Source organism: Saccopteryx leptura, chromosome 1 (assembly GCF_036850995.1).
Source record: "Saccopteryx leptura isolate mSacLep1 chromosome 1, mSacLep1_pri_phased_curated, whole genome shotgun sequence".
In the NCBI taxonomy this organism is placed as follows: domain Eukaryota; kingdom Metazoa; phylum Chordata; class Mammalia; order Chiroptera; family Emballonuridae; genus Saccopteryx; species Saccopteryx leptura.
Window position 1 is genome coordinate 98,234,293 of NC_089503.1, and position 22,257 is coordinate 98,256,549.

Consider the following 22,257-nt stretch of genomic DNA (forward strand, 5'->3'; position numbering starts at 1 on the left):
CCCATCCATTTGCAGGGATGCACGAAGGCACTTTTTTCAATGGACAATGCCCTGGACTATACAGGCCCTCCCACCTACCATAGGGTAGGGGGCTAGAGATGGGCTGCTGGTTGGCTCCCTGGGTGGAGTGCTCAGGAAGACACTGTGAAGGGCACCTTTGTAATTGTCATTTTTGGTAGTAGCTTATGTCTGTAATTTTGGTTGCTGTAGTCTGCAATGTGTTTATGTAATGTACCTTACTCCTCGCACAGGGACCATCACGAAAGCTATCTGTTGCATAGATTATGAGGCAAGCAACCCTAAAGGGGTGGAATGTGGGGAAGCAGCTGTGTTAAGACTTGCTCGCTGGTTTACTGGCTGCAAGCACTTTGCCTGATTGGTGCATGAGCAGCACGTGCAGTGCCGGCTGTGCATGGCCTATGTAAGGCTATGAGTGCTTGTGCTCAAGAGATTGTGGATGGCGGATTGCCTGCCTGCCACTGTGAGGGGCCACTTTTGCTGTTTCTTTGCCTGAGAAGTGGTTTTCCCCTGCCTGTGTGCTCATCTGCTGTTCCAATACTCTATTAAACGGAATGGCCCAACACTTTCTGGCCCCGCAGTTTCTCTACTGTCTGTCCAAATCCAATGTGGACTTGCCTGGCCTTGGCCACCAGCATTACGACTGGCCTAATCCTGAAGGCACTGTTCAACTAAGGAATAGATGGCATCAGTAATGCTAGATTACTCAAGGGGCAGCCCAAACCAATGCTTAGAACACAAGCAAAACAAAGGTACCAAAACTGAATGCGGAAAAAAAAATTAAGACTAGATTTTGATATACACATATTTTTGAAAGTATAATCATGCTTGAGTCCCTTATGTTTTATATTTCCATTTCTGAATTCTATATGGAGAATGGGGCACCAGTCTTCTTAGGGTTTAGAAGATTACAAATCATCTGGTTTGGTCATGAGGACGGTCTCTAATGACTTATGAGGGGGGAAGTCTCTTTTATTATTTATTTTAGAAAGGGAGAAGGGAGACACATTGAAACATCGATTTGTTGTTTCATTATTTATGCCTTCATTGGTTAATTTTTGTATGTGCCCTGACCAGGAATCAAACCCACAACCTTGGGATATTAAAAAGGTATTCTAACCAACTGAGCTACCCAGCCAGGGCTGGGGTCTCCTTTTGGCCCTGTTCTTTTTTCTTTTTTTAAGTAAGAGAGAGACAGATGGGGAGAGAGATGATCAGAAGCATCAACTCACAGTTGTGTCACTTTAGTTGTTCACTGATTGCTTCTCATACATGCCTTGATAGGGGGACTCAAACCAAGCCAATGACCCTTGCTCAAGCCAGCAACCTTGGGTTTCAAGCCAGTGACCTTTGGGCTCAAGCCAGCGACCATGGGATCATGTTGATAATCCCATGCTTAAATTGGTGACCCTGCGTTCAAGCTGGTGAGCCCGTGCTCAAGCTGGCAACCTTGGGGTTTCAAACCCAGGACCTGTGTCCCAGTTCGATGCTCCAGCCACTTCACCACCACCAGTCAGGCTCTCTTTGGCCCTGCTCTATTCAACCTCTTCATCTACCACTTGTAAACAGTTGTCAATCAGTTCAAAAAGTCAAAATTCAATAGAGACAAACATGAGGACCTACTGATAAGTCAGTCCAAAGTGACAACTACATACATACAAAGTGAAGGAGAATGGATTGGGCAATAGCAAAACATGTAGAAAAAACTTAGGGGTTCCAGAGGACAGTGCTTCACAATAAATTGAGGGCATGGTGTAACCACCAAAACGACAGACCCAGAGGTGGGGGTGGGAACCCCAAATTTTATGACCCGAGGAGGCAAAGAAGAAACTGAGGGTACTTAGCCCAAAGAAGCTTCAGTTATTCATTACATTCATTTAGTGGAGGGACAGGGTGTGGAGGCAAATTCAGTACAGGACACTAAAGCCTGGAAATGTAGTGGCTTTGCTTGTGAAAAAAAATTTTTTTAGGTGAGAGGAGGGGAAATAGTGAGACAGACTCCTGCATGCACCCCAATTGGGATCTTCTCAACAACTCCATCTGGGGCCAATGCTCAAGTATTTTACACCTGAGGCCCATGCACTCGGACCAACTTAGCTATCCTCAGTGCCCAGGCCAATGCTCAAACCAATCAAGCCACTGACTGCAGGAGGAAAGAGGGAGAAAAAGGGGAGTGGGTGGGAGGGAGAAGCAGATGGTCACTTCTCCTGTGTGTCCTGACCCGGAATCAAACCCAGGACCTCCATACACTGAATCAACACTATCCACTGAGCCACTAGCCAGGGCTGTGAAAATGTTTAATTCCTGTATTCTCTCACTTCCACACTGCCATTTCATGAAGGGGCTCTTATATAGGCAAAACGGACATCAACGTTGCTATAACTTTAAATTGTTTTTTTTTTTAATTTTTTTTTATTATTATTCATTTTAGAGAGGAGAGGGAGAGACAGAGGGAGAAAGAGAGAGGAGAGACAGAGAGAGAGAAGGGGGGGAGGAGCTGGAAGCATCAACTCCCATATGTGCCTTGACCAGGCAAGCCCAGGGTTTCGAACCGGTGACCTCAGCATTTCCAGGTCGACGCTTTATCCACTGCGCCACCACAGGTCAGGCCCGTTGCTATAACTTTAAAACCTTTGTTATTTCTTGCCTGAATTTCAGCAGCAGCCCTCTAACTCCTACTTGCAGACCCTCACTCTTCCAATTTATATTCCCCTATATTACCAACATCACCCCTCTAAAACTTTGTATGGTCTTTTTGGGTGGTCCTGCCTTCCTTTCCAGTCTTGTCTTTCTCCGGGGACTGCTGCCCTCTGTGGTACAGACCATGAAGTACCCCTATAGTCCTGTTTACAGACCTAGTTTCTTCCATCTAGAATAACTTGCCTACCCCTTTGTAATAGTAGCTCTAATCATTTCCTTGATGAAGCCTTTCCTGATTCCTTGCCCAAGTTAATACTGTCTACTCCTATTTTGAACCTTTAAAATGAACCCTGATTGGCTTCTATCATCCCGCTTATTTAGCTCTTTCCTTGCCTCTGCACTGCAAGTCCCTCAAGGGCAGGCCCTGGGTTTTATTCATCTTTGTATCCTTAGTACCTAAGACAGTGCCTGGACTGTTAAAGGAACTCAGTGAAAGACTGATGGAATAAAGAGAATTCTTTCCTATTTCCTTCTGTAAGGAAGGAAATTACTACAGTTTTTGTAACAACAATTAAATTTAGTCTTTTAAAAAAGGCCCAGAAACCCTTGTCGGGAAGCTTTCTGCCCATCCAACTCCTGAGAATATTTTCTTGACCTCTCCAGAGTAGCAGAGACCCTACCTAAGAATGAAGTTTACTGTGAAGTGGCTAGGCAGGCCTAATTCTTATTTTGGAGAATTTTAACCTCTTTGAGAACTGAATGAAAACCAGTCACTTTCCCCAGGAAAACGCACTCAAACACACAATTTTCTACCTTGATTCCTGGACCCCAAGTACCTACTAGTTCCTCGGGCCTCCGAATCCACCCTCCACTGTCAGCTTCTGTCTATGTCCCACAGCCCCACAAGTAAAGAACCCCCTACCTCAGAGGCACTGGGTTCTAATCAGAATTCAGAGGGTATGGGCGTGGTCTGGTGCAGTATCTTCCTGGTTAGCCCTACTCATCCACTGTGGAGTGCTGCTATTACAAACTCAAGGCCTATGACTGGGACTTCCAGGAAGATGGTGAAGTTGAGACGAAATGAAGGTTTCATCAAACAGGGTTGGGGGTAAGCAAACAAGAAACAAGACTGTTAAAAATAGAAAAAGCCTGGCCGGGCGGTGGCGCAGTGGATAGAGCGCCAGACTGGGATGCAGAGGACCCAGGTTCGAGACCCTGAGGTCACCAGCTTGAGCGCGGGTTTATCTGGTTTGAGCAAAAGCCCACCAGCTTGAACCCAAGGTCACTGGCTCCAGCAAGGGGCTACTCGGTCTGCTGAAGGCCCGCGGTCAAGGTACATATGAGAAAGCAATCAATGAACAACTAAGGTGTTGCAACGTGCAATGAAAAACTCATGATTGGTGCTTCTCATCTCTCTCCGTTCCTGTCTGTCTGTCCCTGTCTATCCCTCTCTCTGTCTCTGTAAAAACAAACAAACAAAAAAAAACAGAAAAAAACCCCAGCCACCAAAAGGGAAACCAACCTAAGTATTCAGCTCCTCTTCTGGACAGCTGTATCTCATTATCTAGTAAAACTGCCACCAAACTTAAGGAAGAAGTAATGAGTACCACAGAGCATTTCTTTTATTACAGAAAACAATGCTATACATACTCAGTGCCTCCAGCCCCATCCCTGAGGGTAACATGAAAGTCCTTGGCTTGTAGGAGGAACTCTTTAGAGGGAAATGTCTGCCTGTCTCACAACACCTCGGCTGGTTGGGCCCTGGCCAGGTAGTTCAGATGATTAGAGCAACCTAATTGACCAAGGTTGTGGGTTTGATCCCCAGGAAGGGCACATACAAGAACCAAGCAATGAATGCATAAAAAAATAGAACACCAAATCAATGTTTCTCTCTTCCTGAAATCAATAAATACAATTTTTTTTAAATTACCACATTGGTTTCAGCTTTCTTAAAAAAAAAAAAACCTCAGCCCAAAGGGCCACTGCAGGGACTAGTTACATGTCATCCCTGGGCCTGAGAAAACCTAGGCCTGGGCCTGAGAAAGATGGGAATGGATGCAAATTGACTAAGGATTTTAATCACTGTTCCAGTGTGTCTAGGGTTTATGGTTAAGCCTGAAACTACCTCCCTCTAAGAACACACACATACACAACCAAGGTGTCCTCCTCAAAAAACCCAAACTCCTCAGGATCCCCACAAAATGTAGTCTGGCAGAAAAAGAAAGTCCTTAGAGTCGGCCAACTGATGCAAGTCAAGCCCAGAATGGACCCCACTGTTCTCAGCACCAACTCCAAAAGGCATCTATTAGCTAGAGCTGCCCAAGGGGCACTGCTGCCAGCCTGGCTCAAACCCCAGAGCCCAGGTTAGAAATGACCAGGCTCTATGCCTTCATACCATCTGGACCTCTGGCTCCTCACCGATACCCTGAAGCTTTTCCATGATGCTTCCTGAGGGGGACTCATGGGCTGAGGGGGATTCTGCTGGAGTTTCAGACAGCACATAGTAAACAATCTCTTGGGAATTGGTCTGATTTACTACATGGATGACAGGACTGGAGCAGTCCTGTGAGGCTGAGAGAGCTGTCCCCTCACCACTTCTGTCCTCCTCTTCCTCTTCAGCCTCTTCCTGGGGTCCTGATTCCCCTGGCACTGTTTCTAGAATGATGCTTTGCAGGCTGCTCTCATTCAGGGATGCTCCCAGGCCCGATCCCTCTGGCGGTTGCCGCAGCAGCTGCTGTGTCAGCTCTACACTTTCATAGCGAACTAGCTGCAGCCGCATGTAGCCATCTTCATGCTCCTTGTACCTGGTGAAGTGGGAGCACAAAAGGAAGTAAACACGGGCAAGGGTAGCCTGGAGCTCGGCAAGGTTAGGGACAAATATAAAGGATGGAAGAAGCCCTGGGATTCTAAATGATGGGAGTTGAAGACAAAACAATTTTTATCAGAATATAAAGAAGCCAAGAGGAAAGGATCATTATGCAAAATGAAAATTTTTACGCAGAAACTGGGGTTGGGGGGTGAGAGAGAAAGGGAAAGAAATGAGAAATTATTTGTGGAGAATGGGGTCATGAAACTATGGATCTGGACCCTTAGGCTCTAGTTCTAGTTTCGGCTGCGGACTTTAGACATTACACTGGGGAACAAATTTTTTTCATTTTCTATTGCATGAGGTTTTAGAACTGTTTCTATATATTTCTGCATCACTGATTCAAATCTGAAATCCGTTTTTTGGTGCATGCTCTAGTTTTTATGCAATTTTAATTTCTCTTTGTTACAGTTAATGGCATGCATTGGTTTTTAAATTGGGGTTAAAGGGCAACGATTCTTGGATTGAACATAACCATAAAGCAATCAATGTTTTATAAACATCACTTTTACATAATTGTAGTTTTTAAATATAAAAAATTATTATCTGATAAAAAACACCCTCTTATTTTGTTTTTTAAGATTAAATCATGGCTTCTTCGAGTAGGCATATATGTAATAGTCCTGACACCTTCTATTATATATGTGGCTGTTACACACTTCAACGTCAAAGGTGCAATATTTCATCATTTGTGACACTTGCATATCTTGCCTATTTTCAAGTTCCCCTTGGCGATCAAGACAAGAATTGGGCTCCTTATATTGTGTGTCATGATTGTGAGGAAATGCTTTGTGACTGGACAAAAGGAAAACGCAAAGGAATGCCTTTTGGTATTCCCATGGTTTGGCGTGAACCTAAGGACCACAGCAGTGACTGCTATTTCTGTCTGATCCATACAAAGGGCATCAGCAAGAAAAAATGGTATATGATCGCATATCCTAATATTCCTTTAGCAATACGACCTATCCTACACTCTGAGACATTCCCGGCTCCAGTTTTCAATGGTTTTATTTCTTCTAAGGATGAAGAAAGTGAACACGGTGATCAAGTGTATTTTGATAAGATGCATGAGGAATGGTTGTAGAATCTGAAGGGTCTTCTTCTGATGCCAAGCAGTCATTAACCCCTCAGCAGTTTAGCCAACCAAAATTTAAAGACTTAGTAAGAGATTTGGGCCTATTAAAGAAAGCAGTTGAGTTATTAGCCTCCAGGCTTCAAGAAAAGAATGTACTTCACCAATCAGCTAAAGCAGTGGTCTTCAACTCCTGGGCCGCGGACCGATACCGGTCCGTGGGCCATTTGGTACCAGTTCGCAGAGAAATAAATAACATGAAACATTGTCAGAATAACAAATTTAAATACAGCCTGAATAATGAGGACATGCTCATTCCTCCTTTAACTTAGCCCAATAAATATTGTAAGTTCGACAATTATATTTTAAAATACCACAGTTTTTATGCCGGTCGCATAATTTTATTTTGTGCATTTATCCGTTCCACCCTAAAGGCCAGTCCGTGAAAATATTTTCTGAAATTAAACTGGCCCGTGGCCCAAAAAGGTTGGGAACCACTGAGCTAAGGTATCCCATTTCAGGAAGCATGAACAAATTTTTGTGGACTTTTTTCCGAAGGCAAACACTTTGTTTACTGTCTTCTCAGCCAGCTAGGTGTTACCACTTACAGTCCAACAGAATGGCGGCTATTTCTTGACAGCTCTAAATGGAGTCTGAAATGTGTTCTCCTACACAACGGTAATGTTTATGCAGTGGTTCCAATCAGTTATTCAACTCATCTGCGAGAAGATTATAATGACATAAAAATTGTCCTCGACTTTCTTGCCTAAGAAGACATTCTACTTCATTACGTTAAACTAAATGTTGAAAATTTTACAATAAGATAAAAACCTAAAATCTTAAATTGCAAAAAAACTGTAGCTTACAGAGAAAACTAATGTCAGATTTGAGATCAGTACACTTGAATTAGGTTAAGAACAAGTGTTTTTGTGGATGCAACAAAAATTTTGTTCCCCAGTGTTATTTATTGGATTTGATACTGTGCCTTGGATTAAAAAACCAGAAAAATCTTTGTTTCACCACTATTCTCGGGGTTCCTTGGGCCTAAATAGAGATGATGGACATCAAAGCACTATCAAATCAATTACCTTAACTTGTTGAAATAATATGGGGAAAAATGTGTGTGAATCTGGCCAGGAGGGTTGAGACATACCGAAAACGGGGGTGCCCTGATGGCCACTTGAACTGGTGCTTCTTGCGAAGATGCACGGTGAGGTTGTTGCCCCTTGTGAAGCATTTGTCACAAACGTGACATTTGTACCTTGGCTCTGAGTATCCCTGATGGGAAGGGGACGGAGAGTGGGGTCAGCTCTGCACCCTGGGCTCCCCTACACTTCCGCCAGCCCTTTCCCACCACCAGCCCTACTCACTTCATGCACTTTTCGGTAATGGGACTTGATAGAGCAGAGGGCTCGGGCACTGAAGGTACAGTTCTCAAAATCACACTTGTAGGCTGGCTCCTTGCTATGGGTATCCAGGTGCTTCCGGAGATCAATTAGATTCTTGCAGCTGCCAGGACAGGACAAGAGGGATTGGAAGGCATAGGGGATCTAGAACACGAGGTCTGTGATTTCTGGCCTCTGGTTCCCCTTACCTGTAGTCACAACAGTCGCATTTAAAGGGCCGGTCTTCACTGTGGCGAAAGCGCATGTGGTTGCGGAGGGAGGATGGCAGGGGACATGTCATATCACACAGAGGGCACTTATAGTGATTCACTGGGAGAAAGAGAGAGGAAGCTGTGATCTGAGAACCAGTGGAATCTTGCAGGGTGGGCAGGGAGGCTGCAGTGTCCAGCTACTCACCATGGTTACGCATGTGGTCCCGCAACAGCCGTTCAGTAGCAAATCTCTTGGAACAGTGAGAACACTGGAAGCGTTGCTCTGGGGTTGGGCAGGCAAAAGAAAGAGTGGACTGTGGGGGGTGGTGAAGAGATGGAAAGGAGAACAGTCCCAGACAGGGGAAACATCCCAGGCAGAAGGAAACCACTTAAGGAGACTAGGGGAATTGAGGAATTATGGGTGGACATAGTACCTTGGAAAGAGCATGGGACTTGGCACTGAGAACTTGAATTAGAATCCTGACTTGACCACTTACTGGCTGTGTGGCCCCAAGTGATTTTAAGCTCTCTGACTCTTAGCTTCCTCATCTGTAGAAAGGGGTATAAGAAGCCTACCTCGTGGAGCTGTTGTAAGGATTCATTGAGGTAACTGATAAGGCACACAGAATGTTCTGAATAACAATGTCTAATAAATCTAAATCAGCAGAGACAGTAGCAGATGACTCAGCCCTAAAGGCAGATGTAGCCAAGTTGCAGATAACTCTGTGGCCCCCTCCCTTGGGAATATGCCCCCAACCCCAACAAGCAGAACTGACTGCTTACGATCCAATGAGGTCTGGCGACGGATGTGATCTAAGAACTTAGTGTTATTGGCAAACATGCCCCCGCAGGTGGGACAGGCCACCACCTTCTCCTGGGTATGGCTACGGAGGTGCTCACGAAGCTTACAGTGGTCCTTGAAGGTACAGGTACAGCCTGGGAAGAAAGGCCCAGTCATGCTCCGGCCACAAACCTGCAGAGTAAGCTCTGGTACCCCCAAATCTCTCAGACAGCAGCCAATCTCACCCTGCAGGACCCATCCCTAGCTGCTTTAGAGCCTCAGCAATCCCAGGGTTTGGGTTTCCTTACAGGCCAGAAGTTAAGGAGTCCTACCTTTCCAGCCACACAGCACCACGTGGTTGTCTTTGCCAACTGCTCTGTATTCACAACACAGGCTGTGCGCTTCCACATGCCGATAAAACCATTCAGGATTGTCGAAGGAGCTCTGTGCCAGGGGCAACTTGGGGTAAGAACTGAGGGTGGGTGGAGGGACTCTTACCCCTATGTGTCCAAAGAGGGTTTCCTGGCTCTCCCCCAAATTAACTTGGTGGGGACAGGAACATTTGAGCAAGGGAGTTACCCAGAAATGAAGAGACACTAGCAGGAATCTTGGGAATATAGGGAATTACAGAAAGAATCAAGGCATCTTGATTTAAGATCCACAATCTCCTTCTACCCCCCACCCCTATTACCGACACTGCCTGCTGACCTCACATTGTTCCCATAGACACAGGAAATGGTCAGGGATGTCAGGGATGATGTTGCGGCTGTGGAAGTCCAGGATGCAGGGGCTGAGGTCAGCCTGGCTCTGCAGGGCCTGCCGCCCCCACTGTTTCAGCTTGGTGTGGTAGCAGTGGAAGTAGACATGGCGGACAAGATCCACAGAACTGTCCAGAGAACAAAAGCCACACTCCTGCCATAAGCAGGAGAATTCTTCATCTGTAGAAAAGGGTTTAGAAAGAAGAGTGATATATTTTCCAATGCTCAGCTCTCCTTCTATCTGTGGCACTTAGCAGCAAGTGAGGAGGCGGGATGCTGACCAAATTACCAGGAGTTAATTCAGCAAATACCAATATTTAGTCACCACTGATTGTGTCCCAATTGCTGGGGATGTAACGAGTAAAGAATTCCAGTCTCTGCCCCTGTATAGTTTTCATCCAGGGAGAAGAAACAATCAAATGATCATATGTATAAATATAAAACTGTAACCAGTTGTAAGTACTATGAAGGGGGTGGGGTGATATTGTCTACAAAATAAACAGAGCTAATCTGAGGTAGACTGATGTCTTGGAAGTGTCCCTGTGTTGAGTCTAAAGTGTGAGTATCTATAAACTAGGTGGAGAAGTGTGGTGTAGGCAGAGCAGACAGTGTGCAAGAGCCAGTGCCAGAAACTCAGAGACAGCCGGTGTGACTACCCTGACTAAGCTCCTACTGTTCCAAGGAAGATGCTGCCTCCCAGCCTGGGACAGCCCCTCCTCTTCCTGTCAAACTACTAATCATCCTTTCCCCCATATTCTGCTCCAGATCTGTCTTTTCCAAGAAGGCCCTTCGAGTATTCCAATCCACTTCCTATCTCTCTAAGCACCATATTTTCAAAGCTTTTTAGAAGTTTGTTTTGAAAAGTAGATACTTCCAAAAATATAATGATCTCATTTCTCTTTTGTATAAATATCATTTGACTTTTCAAACTATTAAGCTTTACAGTTTAATCACTAGACTTCAACCAGAATTTGAGGAGAGCTGTCTCTGTACTTTCTATAAAGCAGTTTTCAAACTGTGTTGTGACATATTAGTGGGTGGTAAAATCAATTTAGGGGATTGCAAAAACTTTTTTTCTTTCAGTGAAAGAGTAAGAGAACACTTCAACGCTGACTGGTCAGTTCAGTGGGTAGTATTGTACTGAAATGCCAAGGTTGCAGGTTTGATCCCGTCAGGACACATACGGGAAGCAACCAATGAATGCACAAAGTGGAACAACAAATGAATGTTTTTTTCTCTCTCTCCGTCTCTCTAAAATCAACAAATTTTTTTAAAGTTTTTTAAAAAGACAGAACAGCCTAACCTGTGGTGGTGCAGTGGATAAAGCGTCAACCTGAAAACGCTGAGGTCGCCGGTTCAAAACCCTGGGCTTGCCTGGTCAAGGCACGTGTGGGAGTTGATGCTTCCTGCTCCTCCCCCCTTCTCTCTCTCCCCTCCCTAAAAATGAATAAAGGCTTACAAAAGTTAAAAAAAAAAAAGATGTGCCTGATCTGTGGTGGTGCAGTGGATAAAGCGTCGACCTGGAAATGCTGAGGTCGCCGGTTCGAAACCCTGGGCTTGCCTGGTCAAGGGACATATGGAAGTTGATGCTTCCAGCTCCTCCCCCCCCTTCTCTCTCTCTGTCTCTCCTCTCTCACTCTCTGTCTCTCCCTCTCCTCTCTAAAAAAAAATGAATTAAAAAAAATAAAAAATAAAAAAAATATATAACAAATTAAAAAAAAAGATGTAAAAAATAAATAAAAAATAAAAAGACAGAACATTTCAAAGAGCATTTAATGAAGGCAAATATTTTTTCACTTTTGTGCACAGGGTTGTGATGTAAAAGATATTCCTAACTGGTGGCTGCAATGAGAGAGAGAGACAGAGACTACCAGAGAGTGAAAAAAGCAGGCAGCTGACACCTTGTACAATATAAAAATAAAATCAGTCTTGAAGATCAGCCACTATCATGAATGACACAGTAACTATCCAGACAAAAAGTTCATGACCAACAGACAAGTTCAGCAGAAACAAATGGTCATTGATGCCCTTCATCCTGGGAAGGCAAAAGTACCTAAGACAGAAATTTGGAGAAAACTAGTCAAAATGTGTAAAACCACACCAGATGTCTTCTTTGTAACTGGATTCAGAAACCACTTCAATTGTACCATGACAACTGGCTTTGGCATGATTTATAATTCCTGGAATTATGCAAAGAAAAATGAGCCAAACAGACTGTAAGTCATGGCCTGTATGAGAAAATGACCTTACAAATACAGAGAAGGGAATGCAAGGACAGAATGAAGAATGTCAAGGGTAATGCAAAGGCCAATGTTGGCCCTGCAAAAAGTGAGCTGGAGATTGGACAATAGAAGAAATAAATTCAGCCTTGGCCAGTTGGCTCAGTAGTAGAACATCAGCCTGGTGTATGGATGTCCCAGGTTCAATTCCTGGTCGGGGCACAAAGAAGAAGCGACCATCTGCTTCTCCACTCCTCCCCCTTCTCTCTCTTCTTCCCCTCCTGCAGCCATGGCTTGATTCAAGTGAGTTGGCCTTGGGCACTGAGGATGGCTCTGTGGCCTCTGCCTCAGGTGCTAAAAAATGGCTTGCTGCTGAGCAATGGAGCAATGGCCCCAGATGGGCAGAGCATTCCCCTCTTGTGGGCTTGCTGGTGGATCCCAGTCACGGTGCATCCGGCAGTCCGGTCTCTCTGCCTCCCTGGCTCTAAGATAAATTTTTAAAAAAATTTTCTTTTATTAATTTTTAGAGAGGAGAGAGAGTGAGAGAAAGAGAGAGAGAGAAGGGGGAGAGAGGAGCAGGAAGCATCAACTTCCATATGTGCCTTGACCAGGCAAGCCCAGAGTTTTGAACTGGGGACCTCAGCATTCCAGGTCGATGCTTTATCCACTGCGCCACCACAGGTCAGGCCAATAAAAATTTTTTTTTTAAATGAGGAGGAGTCTTTAATGATTTTGTGGTGATTGTGCAGATTTTTCATGAAAGGATTAATAAACTAAGAATATGTGTCTAGCTATTTGAAATATAAAAAAATAAAATCATAGTTATCTAATTTATGTATACACATGTAGAGAGAATCCAAAAAGAAAGTCCACAAAAATACTGCCTTCTGATGGGAAGATGGCAGATTCATTTTGAAAATCCTTGTTGAATGAGCTATCTATAAGGAGTCTAAAATGGGTTTTTTTGGTATGTGTGGGTTTTTTTTATTAAGAGAGAGGCAGGGAGGCAGAGAGACAGACTCCTCCATGCGCCTCAACCGGGATCCACCTGGCAAGCTCTCTACAGGGATGCTCTGCTCATCTGGGGGCAGCTGCTCCGTTGCTCGGCAACCGAGTTATTTGTAGCACCTGAGGCGGACTATGAGCCATCCTCAGTGCCTGCGGCCAAGTTTGCTGTAACCTTTAGAGCCATGGCTGCAGAAAGGGCAGTGTGTGTGGGGGAGAGTGAGAAGGGGAAGGGGTAGAGAAGTAGATGGGCCCTGTGTGCCCTGACCAGGAATCAAACCTGGGACTTCCACATGCAGGGCCACACTACTGCTGAGCCAACCGGCCAGGGCTACAATGTTTTTATAAACAAACAAAAAAAAGTACAATTAGGAAATAAAACCCCCACTCTACTCTCCCAGGCTGCCTTCTCCCCCTGTGAAAAGTCATTTTCCACCTTCCCTTGAGCTCTTTCCGCTTCCTCTATCAGGCTCCCTTACCCAGCGGATCCTCCTCCTCCTCGTCTTCCTCCCCCGAACTGTGCAGGTACTGCTGAAGGTGCTGAGTGACATGCTTGCAGAACTCCTCCATGGCAGAGCACACAAAGGAGCAGGACCCCCACTCACACTGTAGCCCCAGGTTCTCCTTTCGGGGAACTTTCCCAGGGGGTGGCATGGCCTTCACCCTAGAGGAGGAAGAAATCCAAAGCTGCAAGGATTACATCCAAGTGTGGCTGGCAGCCTACCAGTGACCTGTGAGATCTCCTGTGCCTTTTCAATAGGATAGAGTAACAGTTCCTCAAAACCCTGGAAGCTGTCTGATATTCTTAGGAAAAGAGAGCACAAACTAATGTTACTTAGCACATGCCAGGCACTGAACTAAGAATTGTAAAAGACATTTTCTCATAAAGCTTCAGAGCACCCCTTAAAGAATTATTCCATGGGAGGCAGAACACAGCTGAAGTTCAAAGAGATGGCTTTGGAGAAGAACCAGAGTTCAAATCCTCAAGCTGTGTGACCTTAGCCAATAACTTAACCTTTGTACTCCTGAACATTGTCAGCTTCAAAATAGGGTACCAAAACCTTTTTTTAAAAAAAATTGATTTGAGAGACAGGGAGGGAGGGAGGGAGGGAGGGAGACAGGGAGAGAAAGGCAGAAGGGAAAGGAGAGGGGGAGAGGGAGAGAAGGATTAAAAGAGAGGGAGGAAGGAAGAGAGAGGAAGAGAGAGGAAGGGAAAGGAGGGGGAGGGAGGGAGAGGGAGGAGGGAGGGAGGGAGAGGGAGGGAAAGGGAGAGAGAAACATCAATTTGTTGCCCCATTCATCCCTGCATTACTTGGTTGATTCTTCTTTTTTTTCTAAATTTATTGATTATAAAGAGGAGGGAGAGAGACAGAAACATTGATCTGCTCCTGTATGTGCCCTGACCAGGGGATCGAATCTGCAACTTTCACATTTCAGCATGACACTCTAATCCAGGGGTCGGGAACCTTTTTGGCTGAGAGAGCCATGGACACCACATATTTTAAAATGTAATTCCGTGAGAGCCATACAACACTCGTGTATGTTACACATTATCCAATAAAAATTTGGTGGTGTCCTGGAGGACAGCTGTGATTGTCTCCAGCCACCCGCAACCATGAACATGAGTGGTAGGAAATGAATGGATTGTAATACATGAGAATGTTTTATATTTTTAACGTTATTATTTCTTTTATTAAAGATTTGTCTGCGAGCCAGATGCAGCCATCAAAAGAGCCACATCTGGCTCACGAGCCATAGGTTCCCAACCCCTGCTCTAATCCATCAAGCTATCTGGCCAGGGTCATTGGTTGTTTCTTGTATGTGCTCCCACCGGGGATCGAACCTGCAACCTTGGCGTATTAGGACAATGCTCCAAACAATTAAGCTACCCAGCCAGGGCCAAAACCCTGTGTTTTTAATTTCACACTTACTATATATAAAGCACCATACTAAGTACTTTAATTACATTGTGCCATTTAATCACCCTATGAAGTAAGCACTATTTTTAACTTTATTTATAGATAAAGACCTGAGGCTCAGAAAGATTAACTGGTTTGCACGAGGCCACACACTGGTGGTGTGGTAAGGTCAGGTTGGGCTAACTCCAAAGTCCATACGTATTCCTTCCAACCCACAGTGCCTGCGAATGAACCCAAAGCTCCTTATTTCTTACTACATCATGTCATAAATGCCCTGCCAGACTTTCAAAATGCCATACAATCTGCCTTTGCCTAACCTATCTGGTGATTTTCATCAACCCCCCTAACTTTCTCCTAACATTGTGTGAACTAAAATGTAAATTTAAAAAAAGAAAAAAGAAAGAAAAGAAAAGAAATGAAACAAATAAAAAGCATCGACTGAAGAGCTCCGTCGGTAGAACATAGTGCCAAAGCGGTTTGCTAGTTTGATCCCTGGTCAGGGTACATACCGGGACAGATCGATGTTCCTGTTTCCTTTTCTCTCTCTCCCTGCCTCTCTAAAATCAATAAAATAGCCTGACCTGTGGTGGTGCAGTAGATAAAGCTTTGACTTGGAATGCTGAGGTCACCGGTTCAAAATCCCTGGCCTTGGCTGGTCAAGGGACATATGGGAGTTGATGCTTCCTGCTCCTTCCCGCTTCTCTCTCTCTCTCCTTTCTCTAAAAAGAATAAATAACAGTAAAATCAATAATAAAAAAAAGAGCAGCCCATTCTTCCTTTCTTTTGCGGTTAACTCCTTCTTGCTCATGAGCTTTTTTTTTCTTTAAGATTTTATTTATTGATTTTAAAAAGAGAGAAAAAAGCAAGGGGGAGAAGCAGGAAGCATCAACTCATAGTTGCTTCTCAGAATGTGCCTTGACCAGGCCAGCCCAGAGTTTCGAACAAGTGACCTTAGCATTCCAGGTTGATGCTTTATCCACTGTGCTACCACAGGTCATGGGAGCTTTTTATTAAAACTCTTTCCTATAAAATAAATAAAATAAAACAAAATGTAATTTGAACATAAGAGGCCACATCTGTCTAGTTGATACCATATCTCAGGTGTATACAGCATACTTAGGTATGTATTAAGTATTTGTTGAAGAAAGTTAAATAAAAAACTAAAAGTTCTTGGCCCTGGCCGGTTGGCTCAGTGGTAGAGCGTCAGCCTGGCGTGCGGGGGACCCAGGTTCGATTCCCGGCCAGGGCACATAGGAGAAGCGCCCATTTGCTTCTCCACCTCTGCCCCTTCCTCTCTGTCTCTCTCTTCCCCTCCCGCAGCCAAGGCTCCATTGGAGCAAGGATGGCTCAGGCGCTGGGGATGGCTCCTTGGCCTCTGCCCCAGGTGCTAGAGTGGCTCTGGTCGCCACAGAGCGACGGCCCGGAGGGGCAGAGCGACGGCCCGCAGGGGCAGAGCATCGCCCCCTGGTGGGCAGAGCGTAGCCCCTGGTGGGCGTGCTGGGTGGATCCCGGTTGGGCGCATGCGGGAGTCTGTCTGACTGTCTCTCCCCATTTCCAGCTTCAGAAAAATACAAAAAAAACAAACAAAAAACAAACAAACTCAAGGTTCTTGCCTGGGCTGGATAGCTCGGTAGAGTGCGACCCCAATATGCAAAGGTTGATGGTTTGATCCCTGGTCGGGGCACATGCTGAGACAGATCAATGTTTCTAACTCTCTTTCTCAATCAATAAACTAATAAAAAGAAAGCAGCCCTGGCCAGTGGTAGAGCATCAGCCCAGCGTGTGGATGTCCCAGGTTCCATTCCTGGTCAGGGCACACAGGAGAAGTGCCCATCTGCTTCTCCATCCTTCCCTCTCTCCTTTCTCTCTCTCTCTCTTCCCCTCCCACAGCCAAGGCTCCATTGGAGCAAAGTTGTCCTGGGCGCTGAGGATGGCTCCATGGCCTCTGCCTCAGGCGCTAGAATGGCTCCTGTTGCAACAGAGCATCGCCCCCTAGAGGGCATGTTGGGTGGATCCTAGTTAGGCGCATGTGGGAGTCTGTCTCTCTGCCTCCATGCTTCTCATTTCAAAAAAATACAAACAACAACAACAAACAAACAAAAGAAAAACTCTAAAGGTTCTCAATCTTTAATAATGCATATAAATACAGAGTTCTCCAGGTCTCACCTAGAGGTTTGGATTCAGGAAGGCTGGGGTAAAGCCTAGAAATCTGCATTTTTAACTCAGCATCCCAGTTCTATGTTGGCAGTTCCAGGAGCAGCATTTGAAGAACAGTAAGTTTCCCTCATTGGCACTGCAACCTAACATTCTGGGGGATGTAAGGACATTAAGGGGCCTTCACTCCGTCCCAAGTGTCACCTCCATCTTGAGGATTTTCACTGATTCTCGATACCCTTACCATGGTGGACCCGGAAGGGAGTAAAGCATTGTTCCCTCTGGCCTATTGAAACAGGTGGGATCTCTGAAAAAGGCCTCTACAACATACTGAGAGGAACAAAAAGGAATATAAAATACATAAAATCCTTCATACCCACAAGTACAAGAACCTACTAGAGCAGTGGTCGTCAACCTGGTCCCTACCGCCCACTGGTGGGCGTTCCAGCTTTCATGGTGGGCGGTAGCCAAAGTATAAATATAACCAAAGTATAAATAAAAAGATAAATTTAACTATAGTAAGTTGTTTTATAAAGATTTATTCTGCCAAACTTAGGGAAAATCTGACATAAAGTACTTGGTAAGTAATTAATATTATATGCTTTAACTTGCTTTAACTCTGCTTTATAAATTTTATAAAGTTACTTCTCTACTTTATAAATCACCATTACTGTGAAACTGGTGGGCAGTTAGAAAAGTTTACTACTAACAGATATACAAAAGTGGGCGGTATGTATAAAAAGGTTGACTACCCCTGTACTATAGCCTGACCAGGCAGTGGCGCAGTAGATAGAGCGTCGGACTGGGATGCAGAGGACCCAGGTTTGAGACCCTGAGGTCACCAGTTTGAGCGCGGGCTCACCAGCTTGGACCCAAGGTCAAGCTTGTGCAAGGGGTTACTCGGTCTGCTGAAGGCCCAAGGTCAAGGCATATATAAGAAAGCAATCAATGGGCCCTGACCGGTTGGCTCAGTGGTAGAGCGTCGGCCTGGCGTGCAGGAGTCCCGGGTTTGATTCCCGGCCAGGACACACAGGAGAGGCGCCCATCTGCTTCTCCACCCCTCCCCTTCTCCTTCCTCTCTGTCTCTCTCTTCCCCTCCCGCAGCCAAGGCTCCACTGGAGCAAAGTTTGCCCTGGCGCTGAGGATGGCTCTGTGGCCTCTGCCTCAGGCGCTAGAATGGCTCTGATTGTGACAGAGCCACGCCCCAAGATGGGCAGAACATCGCCCCCTGGTGGACATGCCAGGTGGATCCGGTCGGGCACATGCGGGAGTCTGTCTGACTGCCTCCCCATTTCCAGCTTCGGAAAAATACAAAAAAAAAAAAAAGATTTCTTCCTAAAACTTGGTTGATACCAATTTCTTAAAATAATTTAAAAAAAAAGAAAGAAAAGAAAGCAATCAATGAACTAAGGTGTCACAATAAAAAACTGATGATTGATGCTTCTCATCTTTCTCCGTTCCTGCCTGTCTGTCCCTATCTATCCCCCTCTCTGACTCTCTCTCTGTCTCTGTAAAAAAAAACCCACAACTGCTTACCAGAGAAACTCCTTTTTAATCTATAACAGCGGTTCTCAACCTGTGGGTTGCGACCCCGGTAGGGGTCGAACGACCAAAACACAGGGGTCGCCTAAAGCCATCGGAAAAAATCGTTCAACCCCCACCAGGGTCGCGACCCACAGGTTGAGAACCGCTTCTTCCTTGAGAAGAATCCAGTCACTTTTGACATCCTCCAGTATACATGAGTTTGCTGGGCTGACAACCAGAAAATCTCAACTCTTTCGTTACACTGCCCATGTTCACTCATGATGTTGCATGTGTTCTATTCTCATTTACGCTACTGGACAATATTAGCTGCTTTTGAGCAGAAACCACTTCACATCTGTGTCCCTATACTGTGTCCAGCATAGTGCTCAGCACAAATATCCTAAACACATAGTTGTTGTTAAGACTTGTTGGTAAAGCCCAGAAAGCAGGCTATCCAGATATCTAGAATGACCTGAAATTTAGCAAAGCTCTCTGAATCCCCCTTTTACTATCCCCAGACTTTTTTACTTTTTCTCCCTGTGCCCTGCTTACTTTTACCATGGGGAGCTATGGAACAGAGTGACTGATCATCATTTTTTCCAAAGGAAAGGAATGCAAATGAGGCAACAAGTGTACTGGAGAAAGCGTTGGACCAGCTATAAGACCTGGGTTCAAGTTTTTTGTCTCAATGATTTTGCTATGCCTAGAATAATACAATAAAAACTGTCAAGCCCTGGCTTTGTTATTATTGGTTGGTTAGAGCACTGTCCCAAAGCGCAGAGGTTGCAGGTTCAATCCCAGGTAAGGACACATATAGGAACAGCTCAATGTTCCTGTCTCTCTCTCACCCTTCTTTTCTCCCTAAAATCAATCAATCAATCAATCAATAACTGTTAAACACTATTTTAAGTGTCTTTTTTTTTTTTTTTTTTGTATTTTTCTGAAGTTGGAAATGGGGAGGCAGTCAGACAGACTCCCGCATGTGCCCGACTGGGATCCACCCAGCATGCCCACCAGGGGGCGATGCTCTGCCCATCTGGGGCGTTGCTCTGTTGTAACCAGAGCCATTCTAGCGCCTGAGGCAGAGGCCACAGAGCCATCCTCAGTGCCCCAGCCAACTTTGCTTCAATGGAGCCTTGGCTGCTGGAGGGGAAGAGAGAGACAGAGAGGAAGGAGAGGGGGAGGGGTGGAGAAGCAGATGGGCGCTTCTCCTGTGTGCCCTGGCCGGGAATCAAACCCGGGACTCCTGCACGCCAGGCTGACGCTCTACCACTGAGCAAACCAGCCAGGGCCTATTCTAAGTGTCTTAAATGTATAAAAACACATTATTACTGGAATCCTATTGAGGTAGGTAGCATTATTTTATCACTTCACTGATGAAGAAATGGACCCAGATAGGTTACAATTTACCTAAGGTCACAAAGATAGGAAGTGTTGGAAACAGATTTCAAAGCCAGAAGTGCAGCTCCATTTTCCTCTTATATCTGTTTTACCTCTTCTTGTCTGATTCTCTCCTCCCCATAGACATCATATCTATATATATACACAATACCCAAAACATTTTTTACTAAGTCATTATTTTGTTAGTTTCTTCCAATAACCTGGAAGCTTCTAAAAAGTCTCTTTCCCTGTTCAGTTCTAACAGCAAGGCCAGCATATATCAACTAGGGGCTCTTTTAATGTTCAAGTAACTTTAATATTTATTTTTGGACAAATTATTTACCTTCTCTAAACCTGTTTCCTTAACAGTATAATGGGTTACTAATATCTCAGTAACGGGTGATGGATTCAATAAATCTGGTTAGAAAGCTCCAACTAGCTAAGCGACCTTAAGCAAGGAAAATACTTATGCCTCAGTTTCCTAGGTAGCATGGGAATAATTATGCTTGTCTCATTGAATTTATTTACGAACCAAAATACATAATAAGATATTAAAATGCTTAGCATAACACACCGCTAGAACTCAACAAATGTTAGCTATTCGTATACTTGCTTCTGAAGGTAAGATGATCTAAGCACAAATTCTAAAAAAAAAAAAAAAAGACAACCCGAGGAATCCTTAATACTTTTCATCAGGAATCATAGTAAGAAGCTATAAGCAAATACTTTATATATTGTAACGCAAGGCACCGAATGAACCCTGAATGGTAGTCAAAAAAAGAAGGACCCAGGTTCTGAACCTCCTAAAGACTCACAATTTGGCCGAAGAGATAAGACTCTGACGTATGATGACAACGACCAAAACAAAGCGCCCGACGAGGGAAATCAAGACAGAAATCCAAGTGGGCAGGCGAACACAGTGGGGACTTAGCCCCCGGAAGGAGGCCGTCCCGGTAGGTAAAACCTCTCCTCCGCTGTCCTCAGGCTACCCGGAGTCCTTCCACCTAAGGCGTGACGATGACTATGTCGAAGCGGTAGCGAAGACCCAGATGAGAAAGCAGGGAGGTTCGAGTCAGGGTTAGGGGCTCGGGGTGCGGCAGGCGACAGGTGGACCAGGAGGGCCGAGCTGCAAAATAAGCCTCGCTGAGGAGACTCGAGAAGAGCGTGGCCTCGAGGCCCGCCCAGAGCCCAGCCCCCGACGCTACCCCGCCAAGCTCCGAGCTCCAGCTTGGCGTCTCTCGTTTCCGAGTCTCTCCAGCGCCCCATCTACCTCGGCCCATTTCCGGAAGATCTCTTGAGCGACGTCCAGCAACAGCCAATCGCCGTCTCGTGTCCCTTTAACAGCCAATGGCCACTGCGATTGATAAAACCGCAGAACGCCAAAACACGGAAGGGGCGGGAGTGAGGGGCGGCGGGCTGCGGGGAAAGAAGGGTAGCGTGGCGGGAGCCTCCAGGTTCCAAGCAAAGCGCAGGCAGGGGTCTCGAGGCTCGAATTCCCCAATTGCGTAAGCTCAGCGCACAGCCCTACTGGACTTGCGCAGGGTTCGGGCTAGGTGCCAGGTGGGGACCTCCTGGGTTGGCGCCTCGTGTTAGATACGTGGGTAGCAAGGAGGAGTTGGGTGTGCGAGGCTGTGTGCCCAGTGCTGCCTGCCCAGCTTGCTACATACTGGGTTCCTACTTCCATCCTTCACCTTCCTAATCTTTCTTTTCTTTCTTTCTTTCTTCCCTTCCCTTCCCTTCCCTTCCCTTCCCTTCCCTTCCCTTCCCTTCCCTTCCCTTCCCTTCTTTCTTTCCTTTAACAGAGATTCAGAGAGAGGGACAGATAGGGACAGAGACAGAAAGGAGAGATGAGGAGCATCGATTCTTTGTTGCAGCATCGTAGTTGTTCGTTGATTGCTTGTTCACTGCTTTCTATTATAATTTGTGCCTTGGTGGTGGTGGGGGGGTGGCTACAGCAGAGCGAGTGACCACTTGCTCAAGCCAGCGATCTTGGGCTTCAAGCCAGCGACCATGGAGTCATGTCTATGATCCTACGCTCAAGCCAGCCACCGCACACTCAAGCTGGATGAGCCCGCGCTCAAGCCAGGGACCTCCGGTTTTGAACCTGGGTCCTCTGCATCCCAGTCGGACACTATCTGTTGCTCTACTGCCTGGTCAGGTCCTAATCTTATTTCTTTTCATTATTATTATTATTATTATTATTATTGTATTTTTCCAAAGTTAGAAGCCGGGAGGCAGTCAGATAGACTCCCGCATGTGCCCAACAGGGATACACCCAGCATGCCCACCAGAGGGCCATCCATGCTCTGCCCATCTGGGGTATT

At 45.6% G+C, this 22,257-nt stretch overlaps 1 protein-coding gene and 1 pseudogene across 1 annotated transcript; one reads left to right on the forward strand and one right to left on the reverse strand.

The window, feature by feature from the left end:
• Positions 1–4,753: 4,753 nt before the first annotated feature.
• On the reverse strand, positions 4,754–21,204 carry HINFP (histone H4 transcription factor). The gene is made up of 10 exons (XM_066371866.1): positions 20,749–21,204; positions 13,436–13,620; positions 9,683–9,912; positions 9,307–9,418; positions 8,977–9,129; positions 8,399–8,476; positions 8,191–8,311; positions 7,967–8,105; positions 7,750–7,874; positions 4,754–5,462 (listed from the first exon to the last, which is right to left on the reverse strand). The coding sequence occupies exons 2-10, from the start codon at positions 13,608–13,610 to the stop codon at positions 5,048–5,050; spliced, it is 1,548 nt and encodes a 515-aa protein (XP_066227963.1). The 5' UTR covers positions 13,611–13,620; positions 20,749–21,204; the 3' UTR covers positions 4,754–5,047.
• LOC136388968 (small ribosomal subunit protein eS24 pseudogene) lies at positions 11,681–12,120 on the forward strand (annotated as a pseudogene).
• Positions 21,205–22,257: the final 1,053 nt, after the last annotated feature.